Here is a 21,039-nt window from a genome sequence, read left to right on the forward strand (position 1 = left end):
CCTACTAAACTTGGAGGCTGAACTTGCAAAAATCTTTAACAGCCTGCATAGACTTAGCCTTGTCTTCCATTTTCTTCAAGACTGACTCCACAGGTGAACCAAACAACACATCAGACTGTAAAGGAGCATCCAAAATCCTTGTCTTAACATGGTCAGATAAATTCTGATCCCTCAGCCAGGCATGCCTGCGAAGAACTGACCCAGTGGCAGCCACCCTAGACGAGGCCTGTACAGCATCAAAACCACATTGTAAAGAATGCTTACCCACCTGTTCAGAGACATGTACCAAATCTTGTAATTCTTTACACTCAATGCCTTCCGCCAGAGCATCTACCTTAGACTTCAATTGAGAAAGAAGATAGTTTTGATATTTCAACATGTGAAACTGGCAATTCAAAGCCCTCATAGCTAAGGTGGAAGAAGTATAGACTTTCTTTCCCCATCTATCCAAAGCTCTGGCCTCTTTATCTGGAGGAACCGGATTTCTTACAACAGAGGCCTTGACACCCTTAGGTCCCTGACTAACAGTTTCTGGGTCAGCCCTAGGACTCTTATAAAGATATTTATGAGCCTCAGGCACCCTGTAATACCTATCCAGTTTAACAGGAGCAGGAGGCAAAGAATCAGGATTAAGTGAAGCCTCTGCAAACACATCTTCCACAACATCCAGAACAGGTGGTATAGCCAAAGGCCTATGCTGGGGTAAAAGCAAAAATTCCTAAGCCTTTTCCTGGAATCAGAGAAGTCCTGACCTTCCCACTTAAAATGTTCCTCATAGAATGAAGAGTCTCTGAAAAAGAAAAATCCTCTGGAGGAGAAGCAGAAGGAGTTGAATTATCTGCATCAGAATCAGAATAAGGAGAGTACTCCTGCAAGTCTTCAGCCGAAGACTCTGAAACATCCAAGCCTGCTCAAAACTCCCAACTCTGGTTCCACCCTAGGCCTCTTATCAGGAGGGGGCAAAGAACCTCTAATCAAAGTAATTAAATCTTCTGCCATTTTAAGCATGTGCTTCTTGGGCACAGATCCTGATCAACTAGGAGTGACACCAACAGAAGCCAAACCTGGCCTGCCTCTGGGAGAAGCCTTGGAAACAGAAGGAGAGGGCCTAACCACCCTAGGAAGGGAGGGGAGTACAGTAACCTGAGAAGCCCCTTCAGCCTGACCTGCCTCCGGAGAGGCCACGTCCTGCAATATCAAAGTCTCCCCCTGGGTCTCCAGAGAAGCCTCCGGCGGAACCACCGGTTCCACTGACGCCTCTAAAGAACCGGCGTCCGGCAGACGACTCTTCTTGCCTGGGTTTAGCTGCTTTGTCTTTGCGCTTCTTGAAGCGGCGGAGCATCCGACGGCATCTTATAATTGCACCGCTCAAGACCAACCTGGCACAATCTAACCTTCGCTTAATAGTGCGCTTATTGAACCTAGCACAAAAGCGACACCCAACAACGTCGTGCTCAGGCCCCAAACAAGGAATACACAAAGTATGATAATCTCTATGCGGTATCTGTTTCCCACAAGAAATACAGTTATTCACTTTTTCTGACATCCGGTAAACCACTGAGGCAAGAAAAACTAAAATATTCCCAACGGGGTACTTAGCCAACTTTGACTCTGTCTGAAACTCCGAATTCGAAAAATTTCAAAACGCCGAACGGCACTTGCAACGCTGCTTCTGCATCGGACCATGCGGCAAAAAAGACTGAGGATATGACGTCGGTCATGCGCATTTGTACCCTGACGTCCTGATGTCAGTCTTAAGCGCCTTGACCGACGTCAGCCTAATACTTTGATATTCGGGCCGACCGAGGACAGCGGACTACCCAAGTGTAAGGACTGCAGCAATGTGAGATGAAGAACATCTGGACTATACTAGCTTACAAAGGTGGGAAAACAAATATATATATATATATATATATATATATATATATATATATATATATATATATATATATATATATATATATATTTTGTTTTGTTTTCAGAAAATAAAGCAGATACAATAAAAAAAAAACACTTTAAATGCACAGAAATGGCTATCACACTTGAGTGTGTAGCCTACAACAGTTTAACAGAAAAACGACTTTGTTAAAGTGCAGGCAGTAAATTAAGTACAACATGCAGCTGAGACAAGCTTTTTAAAATCACAGAAACTATAGAAAATCGGCATTTTAGGCGGAATTAACTAAAGGCAGCAAGACAATGCAGAAAAATGATACTTAATCACTCCAAAGTCTTTCTTTTGTCTCTGCTGATGTAGAACTCTGCAGGGCACCAGGCAGGAGCTTGCTGAGCTGTATACTGTCAGGTATAAAATACCTGCAGGATCCTGTACAGGTATTAGAAATATTTAGGAAATTCTGTGAAAGTCTGTATACACCACACAAATATGGAAATCACGAAAATATATAAATGGAAAGGTTTACGGAAGAATTAAATATGCCAAAGTTAGAGGTAGATGAGGCGCAAATACTAACAGGATAGGAGGAGAGGAGATAAAACCAATCCACAAGAAAGTCCAAGAATAGGTGGTACTACTGTGGAAGTTTGGAAGGTAAGAGGGAAAATTTGCTTTTCTGGCATAAGGAAAGTCATCTGTGAAGTTGCATTCAAGCTTGCACCCAGGAATGTAATATTTTGAGAGGGTACCAGTTGTGATTTCTTTTCATTTATGGTGTACCTTAGACAAGTTAGAACCCTTTTTACAAACGCCAGATGCTTTAGAAGAATGTCCTTGTTTTCCGCCGGAATTAGACAATCGTCCACGTATGGATATATTTGAATATTTCTTTGCCTGCAAAATGCAATGACTGGAGCTAGGCACTATGTGAAAACCCTGGACGCATTAGATAAGCCAAAGGGCAGTGCAGAGAACTGATGGTGCATGTAGCCTGCTTTGAAGCATATGCATCTACTGCAAAATTCACTGATTGGGATGCGCAGGTAGGCTTCCTTTAAATAGAGTGTTGCCAACCAGGCATCTTTGCCTAGCATAGGAAGCAACTGGTGAAGAGTTAGCATCTAGAATTTTGGAATCGCCAAAAAGGTGTTTAAGGTACACAGGTCGAGGATAGGATGCATGAGTTATCTTTTCTGGGTACCAGGAAATGTCTTGGGTAGAAACCTTGTCCCTTTTCCTCTTCTGGTACAGTCTGAATAGCCTTTATGCTTGAGAGAGAGAGAGAGTACTTACTTTTGACCCTCTGCCCACTGATTTGGGGGTAGATCTGGTCAACCGTTTGGGGTTGGTAACGTGTGGAAGTGAAATCTGTATCCTTGGGAAACTATATTTAAAACCCATTTGTCCTGGGTAATGGGATCCTACTTTTTTTGCCTGCAGAGCAATCTGTCCCCCTAAAGGAGCAGTCAGTTGAGAAGTGCTTGGAAGTTTTAAAGTTAAGTCATTGAGACAGTTTACCATAGGGGGAGTTATGATTTGGGAGTGGAAGCCCCCCACTGCTTAGTCCTGTGCGTACCCTGGGACTGAAGCCTGGGTGTTCTGCTGGGTCTGGGTTTGGACTGAGAAGGCCTGGAAGAGGCAGGAAAGGACCAATTCTTACAGGGCCAATGCCTACTAGATCTTGGAGGTTGCACTTGTAGGAAATATTTAACAGTTTGCATAGACTTAGCTTTTTCCTCCATCGTTTTAAGAACTAGTACTACTTTGTTGCCAAACAGGCGGTCCTGATTTAAGAGAGCATCCAGTGATTTAGCTTTAACATGACCTGGCAAGGATTGCTCCTTAAGCCAAGCATGCCTTCTAAGTACAGACCCAGTGACAGCAGCCCTGCAAGATGCCTCTTAATGAATCAAAACCACATTGCAAAGTATGTTTTCAAAACTGTTCAGCAGAATGCATTAAATCCTGTAAATCCTTATTTTCAGCAGTCCAGAATCAACATCATTTTCTGTTTAGAATCATCATTTTCTGTTTAAGCAACCCAACAATATGCTGCTGATACTTTCACATATGAAACTGGCAATTTAAAGTTCTAATGGCCAAGGTTGCAGACGTATATACCTTCTTACCATATCTATCCAGCGCACTGGAGTTTATCAGATGGGGTAAGATTTTTGGCAGTAGTAGCCTTAATGCCCTTGGGTCCCTGTGAAATGGTCTCAGGATCCGCAGTAGGATTTTTTAAAAAGGAACTTGAGAGTCAGGAAAGTACAGTTTTGTACCTACCATAAATGTAGATGTTCGAGTGTTCACCCTGCTGCAGTCATCACACTTGGGTTATCCTGTCGTCAGGCGGTCCCGCAGTCGGCCGGAATTCCAAAGTCTTGGTCCGACGTCGGTTGCTGTCGCCTCATCCCAGACGTCAGTGCGCCAGGGGTATATATATTGCAACAGACGCCATTTTCTTCAGTTTTTCTTGCCCCAGATGTCAGGTGCCCCCAAAAGGGTGATCAGAATTAGTACCAAATGGTGTGAACACTGCACAAACACAAAATCCCTTCAGCTATAAGCAAATACATCAGTAAGGCATAGCAGAGATTTAGCCAGTAGATCAGAGGGGATGGAGGGAGGGTAACCTGGACTGCAGCAGGGTGAACACTCGAACATCTACATTTATGATAGGTACAAAACTGTACTATGTTCATCGTGTTACCCTGCTGCAGTCATCACACTTGGGTTGAATCCCAAAGCTAAGGTAGGGGGGAGGTATCAGAGGGTTAGAGGAGGCAATAAGGCCCTGCAGAACTGCAGTGGCGAAGCCCGCCCTGGACTTAGAGTAAAGTGGCAAGTGATGGTGTTTGGTGAAGATGTGTACAGAACTCCAAGTTGCAGATTCTAAAATTTCCTTGGTAGGAACCCCCCTGAGAAAGGCTGTAGAGGTAGCTGTTGTCCTGGTAGAGTGGGATCTAATGTTAGCAGGAACTGGTTCCCCATGATGGGAATAACAGAACCGTATGCAATGACCTATCCATTTTGAAATGGTTTGCTTGGATATAGCCCACCCTTGAGAAGCTGTAGCATAGGATACAAAGAGCTGGTCAGTTTTTCTGAAAGTCTTAGTTTTATCCAAGTAGTAACAAAGCTGCCTGTGAATTTCCAAGGAATCCAAGTAGTAACGAAGCTGCCTGTGAATGTCCAAGGAATGCAGGAGTCTCTCACCTTTGTTCTGTGGATTGGGGAAGAAGGTGGGTAGGTGGATGGTTTGATTTAAAGCAACACTGGAAACCAGCTTAGGCATAAAGAAAGGATTAGTTCGTAGAGAAACTCGGTCTTGATGAAAAATGAGGAAAGGTTCAACTGCCATTAGTGCCTGTAGTTCTGAGACTCTCCTAGCTGAAGTTATTGCCAGGAGCAGGGCAGTCTTCCAAGATAGGAACTGAAGGTCTGCATAGAAAGCTGGTTCAAAGGGAGGAAGCGTTTGTTTTTCCAGTACAAAGTTGAGGTCCCATGTTGGTGTGGGAGCTCTCCTAGGTGGTCTAATGTTTTTTGCCCCTCTGAGGAACTGCCTTAGAAGAGGATTTGAAAATAAAGGTGGATTCATGTCGTAGTGAGCTAAAATAGCTGAAGCATGGATTTTAATTTTGGAAAAGGAAAGTCCTTTGTGCAACATCTCAGCTAAATACTGCAGAATGTGAGGCATGTGAGGTTGAGTTATATCTTGGCCTTTAGCTTGGTTCCAGGCACAAAACCTTTTCCATTTGTCCGAGTAAGCCTTCCTGGTGCTTGGCCTCCTGGCTTCCAGAATAACATCCAGAACTGCTTGTGAAAGAGGAGCTGGTTGGATGTTTAGAGGATCTGCCATGCAGTCAGATTTAAAGTTTTGAGCTGGCTGTGTAGAATCTGTTTTGTTGCGTGAGCAAATGGGGTATTTGAGGCAATATCCATGGTGGGCTGCGAGCCATATTCTTCAATAGCGGGTACCAGTGCTGGTGTGGCCAGTCTGGGGCTATGAGAATCAGTCGTGGTTTCTCCTTTTTGACCTTCAAAAGAACCTTTGTGAGGAGAGGTAATGGAGGAAAGGCATATGCTGTCAGGTTTTTCCAACTGAAGGAGAGAGCGTCCACTTTCCAAGCTTGATGGTGGAATGTCCTTGTACAAAATTTTGTCAGTTGGTAGTTTTGAGGACTGGCAAACAGGTCTATGTTTGGAAGGCCCCATTTCTGAGTTATCATTGTAAATATTTGTGGGTCTAGTTTCCACTCGTGGGGATTTTTGATGTTTCTGCTTAGGTCGTCTGCCAATGTGTTCTTCTGTCCTGGCAGGAATTGAGCTTGTAACTGGACTTGGTAGGCCAGAGCTGTGTTCCATAAGATCATTGCTTGCCTGCAAAGAGGGTAGGAATGTGCCCCCCCTTGTTTGCTTATGTACCACATTAGTGTGGTGTTGTCAGTCTTTATTGCAAGTTGTCCTGGATGTAGTAGATCCTTGAAGGCTGTCAGTGCTTTCTGTACAGCTAGCACCTCTTTTTGATTTATGTGCAGATTTCTTTGATCTGCAGTCCATAGGCCTTGAATGCATTGTCCTGCCATGTGTGCCCCCCAGGCATAGTCTGAAGCATCTGTTTTAATAGTTTGCCTGGTTGGGGGCAAGGTGAAAGGCTGACCCTTGTTGAGGTGACATGCCTGTGACCACCATAGAAACTCCTGTTGAAGGCAGGGAATGAGAGAGATCATTGCGTCCAAGCTGTGGCTGTGTTGAGACCATACGCTTTTTAGGTACCACTGCAATTTCCTCATATGCAGTTTTGCAAATGGTATTATTAGTATGCAAGATGCCATGAAGTCCAAAGCCTGCAGAATTTTTCTTACAGTTAATTGGGTCTTTGTTGCCATTGTCTTGAAATACTGAGTCAGTTGTAGTTGCTTGTCTGGTGTTAGATAAGCCTTCTGGGCCGTTGTATCCAAGCTGGCACCCAGGAATGTCATTTTTTGTGAGGGTACTAGTTTTGACTTCTTTTCGTTTACTGTGTACCCCAGACAATTTGGTAGATGCTTCACTAAGGCCAGATGATGCAAGAGAATGTCTTTGCTTTCTGCTTGGATGAGGCAGTCGTCCAGGTATGGATATATTTGAATTCCTCTGTCTGCAGTATGCAATTACTGGTGCCAGGCATTTTGTGAAAACTCTGGGCGCAGTAGATAAGCCAAAGGGCAGTGCAGAGAATTGATAATGGGTTGAACCCACAATGAAACGGAAGTATCTTCTGCAACTTTGATAGGGATATGCAGGTATGCCTCCTTGAGGTCCAACGTTACTAGCCAGGCTTCCTTGCCCAACATGGGAAGTAGCTGCTGTAGTGTTAGCATCTTGAATTTGGGAACTTGTAAGTGTTTAGAATTGAAAGGTCCAGAATTGGTCTCCAAGCATTGCCCTTTCTGGGCACTAGAAAGAGCCTTGAGTAAAATCCTTGGCCTTGCTCTCGAGTAGGTACCAGTTGAATGGCTCATGTCTATGACAGCTGTAATTTGCTTTTGTGCCTCTGCCCATTGATTTTGTGGCAGGTTTGGCATTCCTCTTTTCATTGGCAAGGTGTGAAAGTGGAATCTGTATCCTCGTAAAATTATGTCTAGGACCCATTTGTCCTTTGTGACTATGTGCCAGTTTGAAAAAAGTGCGAGTTTTCCCCCCAAGGGGGCTGTCAAGAGAGTACTGCTTGGTCAGATGAGGTGCAAGTCATTGAGTTTGCCTTCTGGTGGGTTGAGACCTGTCTTCTCCTCCCTTCTGTGTTGTAGTGCCCCATTGGCGAGGTTTATACTGGGCTTGTGGTTGTCCTCTGCCCCTTGGGCGCCTGTATTTACCCCTCTGAGGTCTGACAGCAGCTGGAAGGACCAATTTTTTGTTGGCCAGTTTCTACTGAAGCGAGGGGGCTGTACTTGTAGGAAATCTTTGACTGTCTGCATTGATTTTGCCTTATCTTCCATTTTCTTTAAAACTTCTTCTGCTTTAACTCCAAAAAGAACATCCTGCTGTAAGGGAGCATCTAGTAGTTTTGCTTTAACATGATCAGGCAGAGTTTGTTCCTTTAACCAAGCATGCCTACGTATAATCGATCCAGTGACAGCTGCTCTGCAGGAGGCCTCTAAAGAATGAAACCCACATTGTAAGGTATGTTTGCCCACCTGCTCAGTGGCGTGCAACAAATCCTGTACTTCTTTCAATTCAGATTGTTGAGGTAGGGAGGTTATCCTTTGCTTTAACTGAGAGATTAGAAATTGCTGATACTTAAGCATATGAAATTGACAACTTAGTGCCCTCATAGCTAGTGTGGCTGAGGTGTAAACCTTTTTCCCCCCACCTGTCTAGTGCTCTGGAATCCCTCTCAGAAGGTACTGGGTTTTTAGCCATAGAAGCCATAGCCCCCTTGGGACCCTGGGAGATAGTCTCTAGGTCAGCTACTGGGCTTTTGTAAAGAAATTTGTGGGAATCAGGTACTCTGTAGTATCTATCAGGCTTAGCCAGAGCAGGAGGAAGACAGTCTGGGTTGAAACTGGATTCTAAATAGACATCATCCACAATGTCCAACACAGGTGGGATGGCTAGAGGTCTGTGTTGGGGGAGTAAGAGAAACTCTCCGAGCCTTTTCTTGGAATCAGAGTAGTCCTGACCTTCCCAGTGAAAATGTTCCCTCAGTGTGTAAGGTTTCCCCAAAGGAGAAGTCCTCAGGAGGAGAAGCTGAGGGAACAGAGTCCTCAGCATCAGAATCTTCATAAGGAGAGTAGGAATTATCTTGGTCCTCAGAGGAATCCGAAGAAATGGACAGTTGCTCAGAGGAAGCAGAGTCTTCCTCTTGTCTAGGCCTTTTGTCAGGAGGGGGCTGTGAACCCCTGATAAGAGAAATCAAATCTTCAGCCATTTTGAGCATCTGTTTCTTAGGCATAGGGCCTTGAACAGGACACTGAAGTGCAGTCTTTTCAGATTTAGAAGGAGTCTTAGACTTAGAAAACGTTTTAATGGTGAGAGTCGTCAGTCTGAAAACGCCTTCAGAAACCGATGGCGTTTCTCTAGCACCGTCTTTAGAAGCTAAGTCGTCGGAAGGGCCTGAAATAAAAGGCTGCGTAGGCCTAGTACATTCCGTCAAAATATCCGTAGCGGTCTCAGGTTCCAGATCTGTGGTAGTCAGGGGTTGCGTCGGAGCTTCACTGAGAACCGGAGTACCAGAGACCGGATCAACAGAGGCCTCGGAATCTGGCTTAGGCCTGGGCTGTCTGTCCTTATCCCTGCGTTTTTTGTGCACGCCGGTAGTCGATAGCTCCGACGGCATGTTATAGTTAAATTTTCTACCAAAAAAGTGTCGTGCGAAATCAAATCGCCTTTTAATAGTACGCTTATTAAACCTAGCACAAAACCGACCAGAAGTGACGTCGTGATCAGGGCCTAGGCAAGGTATGCAGTAAGAATGAAAATCCTTATGAGGTATTTGCTTCCCACAAGAAATGCAATTGTTAACTTTTTCTGACATCGGTCTGAGGCAAGAAAAGTTTCCCCAACGGGGTACTTCGCTTTATAGAAGACTTCGGTCTGAAATTCGAATTCGACAATCTCAAGAGTCGGCCGACCGGCATTTGCGAACTGCTTCTGCTTCGGGCACCGCGCGGCAAGAAAGACTGAAGAAAATGGCGTCGGTTGCAATATATATACCCCTGGAGCACTGACGTCAGGGATGAGGTGACAGCAACCGACGGACCAAGACTTTGGAATTCCGGCTGACTGCGGGACTGCCTGACGACAGGATAACCCAAGTGTGATGACTGCAGCAGGGTAACACGATGAACATCACTGTAATATCCATCAGGTTTTCTGGGAGCAGGAGGTAGAGAGTCACGGGCCAAGCTAGATTCCAAAAAGGCATCATCAACAATGTCTAATACAAGAGGGATAGCTAAAGGCCTGTGCTGAGGCAGGAGTAAGAAATCCCCAAGCCTCTTTTTAAAATCAGAGTAATCCTGACTTTCCCAACGAAAATGCTCCCCAAGAGTACGGAAGGTTTCACCAAGAGAGAAATCCTCTGGGGGGGAAACTGAGGGAATAGTGTCCTCAGCATCAGAATCCTCATAGGTAGACAAGGGTAAATCCTGGTCATCAGAGGAAACAAATTTTAGAATCCTGGTCAGAAGTATCTTAAGCAAACTCAGTCCTAGGTCTCAGAGGGGGAAGGTTGGCTTCCCCTGATTAAAGTAATAAAGTCTTCAGCCATTCCTATCATTTGTATTTTTAGGTATAGAGGCCTGACCATGCGGGTCTGCACGTCGGTTTTCTAGGCATGGTTTGAGGTTTAGGCCTTTAAGACGATGGCATCGGTTTAATATGCAAGTCCGTAAGCCTGAATACACCCTCAGAAGCTGGTGCCTGCACAGCGGCTCTGAATTCATCCAAGGGTCTACAAAGCAGAGACATCCGCAGGTGCCACAAGTGAAACATCTTGCGGCATACCGGACTCAGAATGGGTCTCAGTAGAGGTCTGTGAATCTGAAGTAGAGGGTATCAGCAGCTGCGAAAGTGCCCGAGTACCGGTGAACTAGTGACTGGATTAGGAGAAGCGTCGTCAGCAGCTTTGGACCTAGGTGGCCTGTCTTATCTTTGCATTTTTTCGGAATGTCGGTAGTCAGATGGCTTACTGAAGACATATCTGGATAATTGAACAGAGTATCAAAATATTTAGAAGTGTAAATATACAGACGGAGAATTTGTTTAAATAAGGCACAAAACCAACAGCGAGGTACGTCGTGGTCAGGGCCTAGGCAAGGAATACAGTACGAATGGAAATCTGTGAGGTATTTGCTTTCCACAACAAATACAATAACTTACTTTTACTGACATCTGTTTAGAGCAAAAAAAAAAAAAAGTTTCCCCAACGGGGTACTTAGCTTTAGTTGAAGACTTAGGTTCTAAAACTCGAAAAGAAAAATTTCAGGAATCTGCCGACTGGCACTTGTGAACTGCTTCGGGCACCGCATGGCAAGAAAGACTGATGTAATGGCGTCGGCTGCATGTTTTAGACCCCTGACTACCTAATGTCACGGAAGGAAAGACATTAACAGACGCAAGACCCAAGACTTTGTTAATCAGGCCGACTGAGGGCTACTGCAAGCAGATAACCCAAATGTGAGGACTGTAACAGTGAAACACGAAGAACATCTGCTTCCATCAATTTAGAGGAAAAAATAAACGAAACGTACTCAAGAGGTGATTACAAGAAATGCAACCTCACAGTAAGAAGTTCTCCGCTTCGATTCTTGGCTGGGATGCCTTCTGTGCAGAGTTTGCTTGTCCTCCCTGCGTTCGTGTGGGTTTCCTCCCACAATTCAAAGACACGCATCTGGAGCGTTTCTCCCAGAGCCTCGATGAAAACTGGCTTTGTTCCAAGTCAGACTTTCCCAGTTAACAAATGTTAAATAAAACAATTAACAGACCTGGATTGTGTAAAGCAATCTAAACATGTCGCATTTTAGGAATATATTTTTTCAGCACCTTCTTTAAGGCTTCCAGTAACTGCATAGGGGGTTGGTACTTTTTCACGTCATAAAATTTGCATTACTTTGAGTGATGATCAGAACCATCTAATCTTCAGCATCCATTATATAGTCCTCGTCACATATTACTGAGACACACTCGTCTGTAAGGATCAGATTGTGAATGATTTCTGCATCTCATTAAACTCTTACACTGGCAGTTAGTGCACAGGATTACAGCTTACACTTATAAACAAGATGCTTCCCATTACAAGGGTGCAATATTTAAGTCTTTCCACCTTAGTTTACCTACTGTGCAACACTGCAACTGTTAATCACACAGTGCTTTGGAGCAAATGAAAATTTGGGCTATACTCAGTCACCAGGACTGCAAGCTAAGCAAACTATTAAACAGTTGTCAGCCATTCCACTTTGCTTAGCTGATCTAGTTCATTAAGACAATATCACCAGCACACCACTTTAACATAACATAGGCAATTTATTCTCCAAGGGCAGCCAGCGCTGCATTTGTAGAAGCGGCAGTGAAATGCAAAGCTGATAACCAGCAGCAACCTCTGCATTAGCAATACTTTCAATATGGAATTATTCAGATGACTTACTTCTGCAAAAAAATGTGCATACTGAGTTAACATACTTATTATACATTCAGAAATACTCTAAACTGTGCTACACAAGGCTGGATCTTATGGTATGATGCTACTGATCTTTACACAGTTTCATGTAGTTCATCCAAAGCTTCAAATGGATGCCATTTCATCATAAGGGTGTGTACACAGTCGAAGTGTCTAACTGCTGCTGGGGGGCTCTCTATGGAAGAAAGTACCTTATGCTTTTATCTGCTCATTTTTAAACAGTCTTTAATCTCGTTTTACAGGACAAGTGTGCATGTGCATTAATTTGGAATACTCTGGCTATTATATTTAAAATTTGTTACATACCAACATATGAGACTTTGGTCATTTTCTTTACACAGACATCTGAGAGGGGATGCAGCAACAATGCTGCTGGGTTTGGGGGATGCCTGCGGATAAAAGTAACCCTGCTGAACTGATAAAAATTAAATTAGTCTGTATCTGCTGGACTAATGTACATGTGTAAAGCAAAATGGAATACTTTATTATGGCCACTTCTATCACATGTGACATGCACACTGGTGATAAAGTTGTCGTAAGTGTGGATATTGGGTTATAATGACAGCAGTTAGAGTGGCCTTTTATAGTTTTGTGTGTTCTGAACTATGTACTTTATTAGTTACTTCATCGTTAAATCGCTTAATGAAAAAAAAGTTGAAAGCCACTAACAAATATTGGTGTGTTAAACAAGAAATATATTTGAAAACAACTGGAAAGGTGAATCAAAAACATGTGTTTATGCATTGTCCTACAAACGTGTGCAGGGGAGCCTCTGGTTTGAAAATGGCCCAGTGTCCCAAGGTACACAATCTGCCACTGGCCAAATGCAGTGTCAATGACTAAGTTTTAATGCATTGCCAACGTATGACAATTTCAATGAAAGAAGTTTACTGTTCATGTTAAATCTGCTTTTTACCAGAGGCTTATCAAATGTCCATCTGTTTGAGCTCTAAAATTTGAAATAAGGTTCAAATTAAATCCAAATGTGTAGTAACTGTAAAAGCTAGGAAAACAGTACACTGACAGGTGTGAACATTGTTTATGGTAAATGGGAAGAGACCACCAAGTAATGGAACAGAGGAATGGCTGTACACCTGGGGGGCATACCTCTCAAATGTCCGGATTTTTTTGCATCATATATTTTTGATGCATTCCTCATATTTGTGGTTTTCTGGCAAATCATTGAGGACTGACGTCACTAAACATCTGAGTTTCAGACTTCATATCCTCAGAAAACACGTCAACAAATTTTGTTATTCCAACAACTATCTTTGAAAGAGCAACATTTGATATCTGTCCTTATTTTGGGGGCTTTTGTCCCCCCTATTATTTCAGGCTTTGTCCAGATTTTTTCTGCCAAGAGGATGAAAGACACGCTGTGGGAGGGGGTCAAAATACCTGATGAGAGTGCATGTGCAAGAAAGTCTCTCTTTCTAGGGTGGGGGACAGGAGGAGCCTTTCAATATGTGTAAAACCTACCAATGAGTAAAAGTTTCCAAGCAGGAGAGAAAAACATGAACACCACTTTAATCACAAAGCAATATGTCATAAGCCTCTTAGGGGCCCATACGCACTGCTGTGCTTTGCCAGACATGCCAGGAAGCTTAGGATTTGGAAAGGTAGCCTCTCACTTTAACTGTGTGCTGCCTAGCACAATGCCCCCACACCTCAAATCTCCCAGACAGACTCAAAGTTTAGCTCTGTCCCAATTATTTCCTTACAAATTGGTGACTTTTGGAGAAAAGGTAGTGAATTACACTTTAGTAAAGTTCTAGGCGTCTTTTAATTCAGGAAATTATATTTACTTCTTAGTTTGCCAATGTCTCAAGTTAACAGTACATATATTTTAAAACAGGCCCATGTTGTGGGGTACAACATAAGAGGAAGCTTCAACTGTATCCACAAATAAGAAAATTAACTTGTATTTCAATAGCCAATAAACCCTCCAATGTATAAAGGAGATAAAACAAGGTAGTCTGCCAAACAACAAAAAAAAAACCTTGGTCGCCCACTAGTTGTTGCATTATACCTCTGTGGTCAGTCAACAGATGAAGGATAAAGAAAGCAGACAAGATAAATAAAAGGATCCATAACAGATCTAATCAACACTGAATACACATACATCTACTTTGAAACATTATAAACGTACCATCTTCCATATCTTCTTCTGTGTTATGCCCATCACCCATTGCAACACTCCCATTGATGACAGCATTTGGCATTATTCTTGGTGGATCATCTGGGTCTCCTGTGTAAAAAAAAAACAAACCACTGAAGTTATCTAGCCTTAACTCGTGTGAAAAGAGAACATAAAGCTTTAGCTTTCCTACACAATAAGTCAGTTTAAAGATTTACTGCAGCCAAATACAGTTATAGCCATATTCAAAAATTTGACAAACCACTTTTCCAGATTACAAACTCCTGGGTTTATATCCATAGAAATGACAGGTTTTTTTTTCCTTTTTGCCAGTGCTGCAAAGCAATTACTGCGGATATCAAGTAAGAGGGTTTAGTCAATCACATATCAAATTTTCCAACATAAGAATTCAATGCAAAAAAAAAAAAATAAAGCAACCAAAAAGATTAAACTAAACTACCAACTCTTAACTCAAAGCAACACAGTTCAAGCTCTAACTCAACGGTGGGTACTCCTGGTCTGACCTACAAAACCTTTCCAACTTTTTTTTCTTTAAATTTTCCCCCATTCCCTATGCCTGCAGACCACCTGCGTACTGCCACTACCACCCATTTACTCCCCATTACTGGAAGCGGTCTTGCCTATGATGCAGTAATCACACAAAGAGGAAAGAGCGTTTTCCGGCCCAACACCTCCAACTAGTTGCATTTTGCTTTTTCTGGCATAACCACTCCCTGACGATGCTACACCGCCTCATGACACCATACACATTCCCAAGCATGACTCATGAAAGCTACCATGTGGGGGAGGGGGTGGTAGGCGTAAGCACACTTCCCAGACAGTCAGTGCTACAAAAGTACAGTTTTGTACCTACCATAAATGTAGATGTCCGAACAGGATAGCATCTGCAGTCATAACAAATGGGTTGTCCTGTCGTCAGGCAGCCCTTCGGTCGGCCGGATTCCAAAGTCTGGGTCCGGCTTCGGCTGATGTCGCTCTTCACCCGACGTCATCTCTGCTGGTCTTCGGGTATAAAGGCATCAGCAGACGCCATTTTCCTCAGTGTTTCTTGCCCCAGATGCCAGTTGCACTCTTGGAAAGCTAAATTTTGGATAAATGCCAATGTTTCCAAAATAGTAGAAGGCAAACAAAAAATAAGCATGTATGTACATATATACAAACAAATACACCATAAGAGACTCCCCCCCCAGCTAGCTATTAGGAGGGTAAATACCCTAGGAGTACCACAGAGGGGAAGGAGGGTGGGTAATCCTGACTGCAGATGCTATCCTGTTCGGACATCTACATTTATGGTAGGTACAAAACTGTACTATGTCCTTCAAGGATGCATCTGCAGTCATAACAAATGGGTAGAATACCATAGCCAAACTAGGGAGGAGGAAGAAGAATTATGGTGTAGTTAGGATCCCTTGCAGTACAGCAGTGGCAAACCCTGCTCGGGATCTAGAGTATAGAGGTAAATTATAATGCTTGGCAAATGTATGCACGGAGGTCCAAGTAGCCGCCTCAATAATGTCCTTGGTTGCCACTCCTCGTAAGAAAGCTGTGGTAGTGGCTGTAGCCCTTGTAGAATGAGGTCTTATGTTCTGTGGAATTGGTTTTCCATGGTAGGAGTAACAGAATCTTATGCAATTTCCTATCCATTTGGAGATTGTCTGTTTGGAAATTGCTTTTCCTTCCCTTCCTGTTGCATAGGCTACTAAAAGCTGGTCAGTTTTTCTGTCACCTTTGGTTCTGTCCAGGTAGTAGCGTAACTGTCTATGTACATCCAAGGTATGCAGCAGTCTTTCCCCCCTGTTCTGTGGATTGGGAAAGAAGGTAGGTGGATTGCCTGGTTTAAAGACACTCTGGATACCACCTTAGGCATAAATGTAGGATTAGTTCTCATGGACACCCTATCTTGATGGAAGATTAGGAAGGGTTGTACTGCCATTAAGGCCTGTAGTTCCGAAACCCTCCTTGCTGAAGTAATTGCCAGTAGGAAAGCAGTTTTCCATGATAGGTGTTGAAGATCTGCTGTTGCTGCTGGTTCAAATGGAGGGAGTGTCAATTTTTCTAGCACAAAACAAGTCCCATGCTGGTAATGGTGGTTTCCTAGGAGGTTTTACATTCTTGATCCCTCTGAGGAAATGCCTGAGTAGAGGATGCGAAAAGACAGGTGGATAGAAGCTGTATTCTGCTGAAATAGCTGATGCATGTATCTTGATGGAGGAATAGGACAGGCCTGTATGTAAAAGCTCTGCCAAGTACTCCAGGATGTTAGCAATATCTATGTTCGACACATCTTTTCCTCTTTCAGTACTCCAAATGACAAACCTTTTCCATTTTCCTGCATAGTTCCTTCTTGTTGAAGGTCTGCGGGCTTCAAGGATAATGTCTTTAACCCTTTGGGATAGGTCTGGGTTAGTTGCTGCTATGTGATGTTCCAGGCAGTCAGTTGCAAGGTTTTTAGGTTTGGGTGCATGATGTTGTAGTTGTTCTGAGTTAACATCAAAGGCATCAGGGTATTGACCACATTCTCCCTGAGACATGCTCCTCAGCAATGGATACCAGTGTTGTCTTGGCCAATTTGGAGCTATCAGGATTATCCTTGGGCGTTCCTCTTTGATTTTCAGTAGTACCTTGTGCATCAAAGGAAGAGGTGGAAATGCATATGCTGTCAGGCCTTTCCAACTGAAGGATAGAGAGTCCACCTTCCATGCAAGTGGGTGGTATGTCCTTGTGCAGAATTTTTTGAGCTGGTGATTGAGTGGGGATGCGAATAGGTCTATTTGCGGCATTCCCCATTTCTTTGTGATGGCCTTGAAGATGTCCAGGTGTAGCATCCATTCGTGAGCATCCGAGGTGGTTCTGCTTAACATGTCTGCTAGGGTGTTTTCTTTTCCCGGCACAAATATTGCCTGTAACTGGATGTTGTAGCTCAGAGCCATATTCCAAAGGTCCAGAGTCATTCTGCATAGGGGGTATGAATGAGTGCCTCCCTGATTGTTGATGTACCACATGACTGTGTTGTTGTCTGTCCTTATCATTAAATGGCCTTCTTTGAGGAATGGTCTGAATTTCTGGATTGCTAGTTTTACTGCCAGCATTTCTTTTTGGTTTATGTGCAGGTGCAGCTGGTCTGGAGTCCACAATCCTTGTATGCATTTGTCCAACATGTGCTCCCCCCAGCCTAGGTCTGAGGCGTCCGTTGTGATGGTTTGGCTTGCTTGAAAGTTGTGGAAGGGCAAGCCTGGGTTTGACTGGCATGCTTGAGCCCACCATAGGAACTCCTGTTTCAGGCATGGGATTAGTGGGATTTCGATTTCTAAGCTGTGCCTGTGTTGAGACCATAAATTCTTTAGGTACCACTGTAGCTTTCTCATATGCAGTCTGGCATGTGGGACCAAGATTATGCATGATGCCATGAAGCCCAAGGCCTGCAGTACTTCTCTTGCTGTTAGTTTGCTCTGCTTTGTTAATGCCAAGAAGTAAAGAGGGAGCTGTTTTTGTTTTTCTGCAGTTAGGAATGCCATTTGTTTTACTGTGTCCAATTCCGCACCCAAGAATGTTCTAGTTTGGGATGGTATCAGTCTTGACTTTTGTAAATTGACTGTGTATCCCAGGGCTTGTAGTAAGCAAATGACTCTTTGTAAATCTGTTGTCAGCTTGCTTTTCTTGTCCGCTTGTAACAGGCAGTCGTCCAGGTATGGATAAATTTGGATTCCCTGTAGCCTGCAGTGAGCGATTATTGATGCCAGGCATTTTGTGAATACTCTGGGCGCAGTAGATAAGCCAAAGGGCAATGCTGAGAATTGATAATGCTCTGATCCTGCAAGAAATCTGAGGTATCTTCTGCAATTTGGTCGTATGGGGACGTGCAGGTATGCCTCCTTGAGATCTAGAGTTACCAGCCAACACTCCTTGCCCAGCATGGGAAGAAGTCGCTGTAGGGTCAGCATTTTGAATTTTGGGACAATGATGTATGTGTTTAAGACGGACAGGTCGAGAATAGGTCTCCAACTTTCTCTTTTCTTGGTACTAGGAAGAGTCTGGAGTAGAATCCTTTGCCCTGTTCTGTTATTGGTACTCTTTCCACAGCTCTCATCTTTGTTAATTGCTATCTGCTTTAGAGCTTCTGTTTTTGATTTGGAGGTAGGTTTGGCATTCCTCTTTTACTGGTAAGGTGTGGAAGTGGAACCTGTAGCCTTGGTCTATGGTTTGCAAAATCCACTTGTCTTTTGTGATATAGTGCCAATTTTTCGAAAATAAGGCTAACTTTCCGCCTAAAGGTGCTGCTATTTGCTCCCTGGTAGGCGGTGTCAGAGCCAAGTCACTGTGATTGTCCTGTTGCAGTGGCAGTGGTTGTGTCTGTGCCTCGGTTATTGCCTTGCCACTGTCGTCCTCTGTAGGCACCTCCTCTGGATTGATTTCTGCCTCTAGAGCGTCTATTCCTGCCTCTGAGATTTTGAGGAGTCTGGAAAGGACCAATTTTGGCAGGCCAGTTCCTGCTAAACCTTGGGGCTGAACCTGTAAGAAATCCTTAACTGTTTGTACAGATTTTGCCTTCTCTTCCATTTTCTTCATTACTTGCTGAGCAGGTGTACCAAATAGACTGGCCTTATCCATAGGAGCATCTAACAGCTTTGCTTTAACATGATCCGGCAAGACCTGTTCTTTCAACCATGCATGCCTTCTTATCACTGTGCCAGTCATGGCTGATCTAAATGAAGCCTCCAGTGCATCATAGCCACATTTTAAAGAATGGTTACTAACCTGCTGAATGTTATTCACCATTTCTAAAACATATTTCTTATCTAAGGAGTCATCAGAGGCCAGCTTCTTAGTTAACTGATCAAGCAGAAACTCTTGGTATTGGATCATATGAAACTGGCAGTTTAAAGCTCTAGCTGAGAGAGTAGCAGAGGTGTAAACTTTTTTCCCCCATCTCTCTAAGGACCTGGATTCCCTTTCAGAAGGAATAGGGTTTTTTGCTGAGGTCGTGGCTACTGCCTTAGGCCCCTGGGATATAGTCTCAGGATCTGCAAGTGGGGCCTTGTATAGGTGGTGATGAGTGTCTGGTACCCTGTAAAATCTATCTGGTTTGGCAGGGGCTGGAGGTAAAGTATCAGGAGCAGTGCAAACATCATTAAATGCATCATCCACAACAGGCAGTACTGGAGGTATAGCTAAGGGCCTATGTTGTGGTAAGTGCAGAAATGTCCTAAGCCTTTTTCTTGAATCTGAGAAATCTTGTCCCTGCCATTGGAATTGTTCTCTCATGGCATGTAAGGTTTCCCCAAAGGAAAATTCCTCTGGTGGAGAGGCAGATGGAATGGATTCTTCAGCATCGGAATCTTCATAAGTAGAAAAGGAGCCTCTGGCTGATCTGTAATGTCTGAATCATCCGAAGAATCATCAGAGGACACTGGCTCGGGGGGGCTCTGCTCTAGGTCTCTTTTCTGGGGCTGAGAGGCCCTGTCTGGGTGAGATTGGGATCCCCTAATTAAGGATATTAAATCCTCTGCCAGAGTAAGCATTTGTGAACTAGAAGTGGGCCTGTGTGAGGGGCTTAACAGGCACTGATTTAACAGTTTTGGCTGCTTTAGCCCTGGCAAAAGCCTTAATAGACATGGCTGCAGGAGGCCTAGCAGCACCACGTGCTGGGGTAGAGACATCCAAAGGGATGGTGTCTGATAAATCACTAGGAACCACAGTAGTAGGCAAAACTTCTGAGGCCGATTCAACTAAGGTAGCAGGAGCCTCAGTAGTAGTCATGGATTCGGCTGAAGATTGACCGGTTTTCTCGGTTTCGGCCGAAACAGACACTCGCGGCTTGCTTAACCGTGGTTTCGGACGAAACCGCGGACCGCGAGTGTCGGTCTTTTTCTTTGCGTTTTTTAACAATTTGGGTAGTCGGAGGATCCGACTGCATAATGTACGCAAAATCTGAGCCGAAAAACTGTTCAGCAAACTCCGGCGGTTGCCGAAGCGTTCGTCGGTTGAAGGAAGCACAGGCCGAACAGGCTGCTACGTCGTGGTCTGGGCCTAAGCAAGGCAGGCAGTAAGAGTGGAAATCTTTATGAGGTATTTGTTTCCCACAAGTTAAACAGTTATTGACTTTCTGACATCGGCTGAGGCAAGAAAGAGTCCCCAACGGGATACTTAGCTTTTTAGAAGTCTTCAAAGTAGTATTCGGTAGTAGTAATCTCTGGATCTGACCGACCGGCACTTGCGAACAACTTCTGCTTCGGGCGCCACGCGGCAAGAAAGACCGAGGAAAATGGCGTCGGCTGATGCCTTTATACCCGAAGACCAGCAGAGATGACGTCGGGTGAAGTGCGACATCAGCCGAAGCCGGACCCAGACTTTGGAATCCGGCCGACCGAAGGGCTGCCTGACGACAGGACAACCCATTTGTTATGACTGCAGATGCATCCTTGAAGGACATCCACACATCCCTCTCTCTCTACTGTGTGTTGCTAATGCAGTGGATGGGACTGCCTGCCTCCACTAAAGAATGTGGGATGGCAACAGCAGGACACCCGTCCCCCCCTCAGCTCTTCCAGTGCAGAAGTAGCCAACACATCACACTGCCCTGAATTAAAGGGCTTCAGCCTTGTAGTGCACACAACACTACCTGAAAAACATTTCCGCATCAAGCTCGGTAGCTCAGAACCGGCCATACCTTCAAGGTGGCACAACTCAACCCACTTTGTAACACTCCGAGACTTAACTGGGAGGGCTAGGCCTTCAGCTCCTCCCCTCTTTTCATTTAAAGGGTAGCCCACAATTCAACAGCTCATCCCCTCTTTTCATTTAAAGGGTAGCCCACAATTCAAC

The 21,039-nt window shown here is 44.1% G+C and overlaps 1 protein-coding gene across 1 annotated transcript in view; it reads right to left on the bottom strand.

The window, feature by feature from the left end:
* The window catches only part of USP7 (ubiquitin specific peptidase 7), a 3,814,244-nt gene that overhangs the window by 3,409,630 nt on the left and 383,575 nt on the right, over positions 1 to 21,039 (bottom strand). Inside the window, 1 exon segment of the mRNA XM_044088895.1 lies at positions 14,209 to 14,307. Within this exon segment, the coding sequence (XP_043944830.1) occupies positions 14,209 to 14,307 (99 nt within the window).

This window comes from Protopterus annectens, chromosome 12.part0 (assembly GCF_019279795.1).
Source record: "Protopterus annectens isolate FY-2018-M chromosome 12.part0, PAN1.0, whole genome shotgun sequence".
NCBI classification, from domain to species: Eukaryota; Metazoa; Chordata; order Ceratodontiformes; family Protopteridae; genus Protopterus; species Protopterus annectens.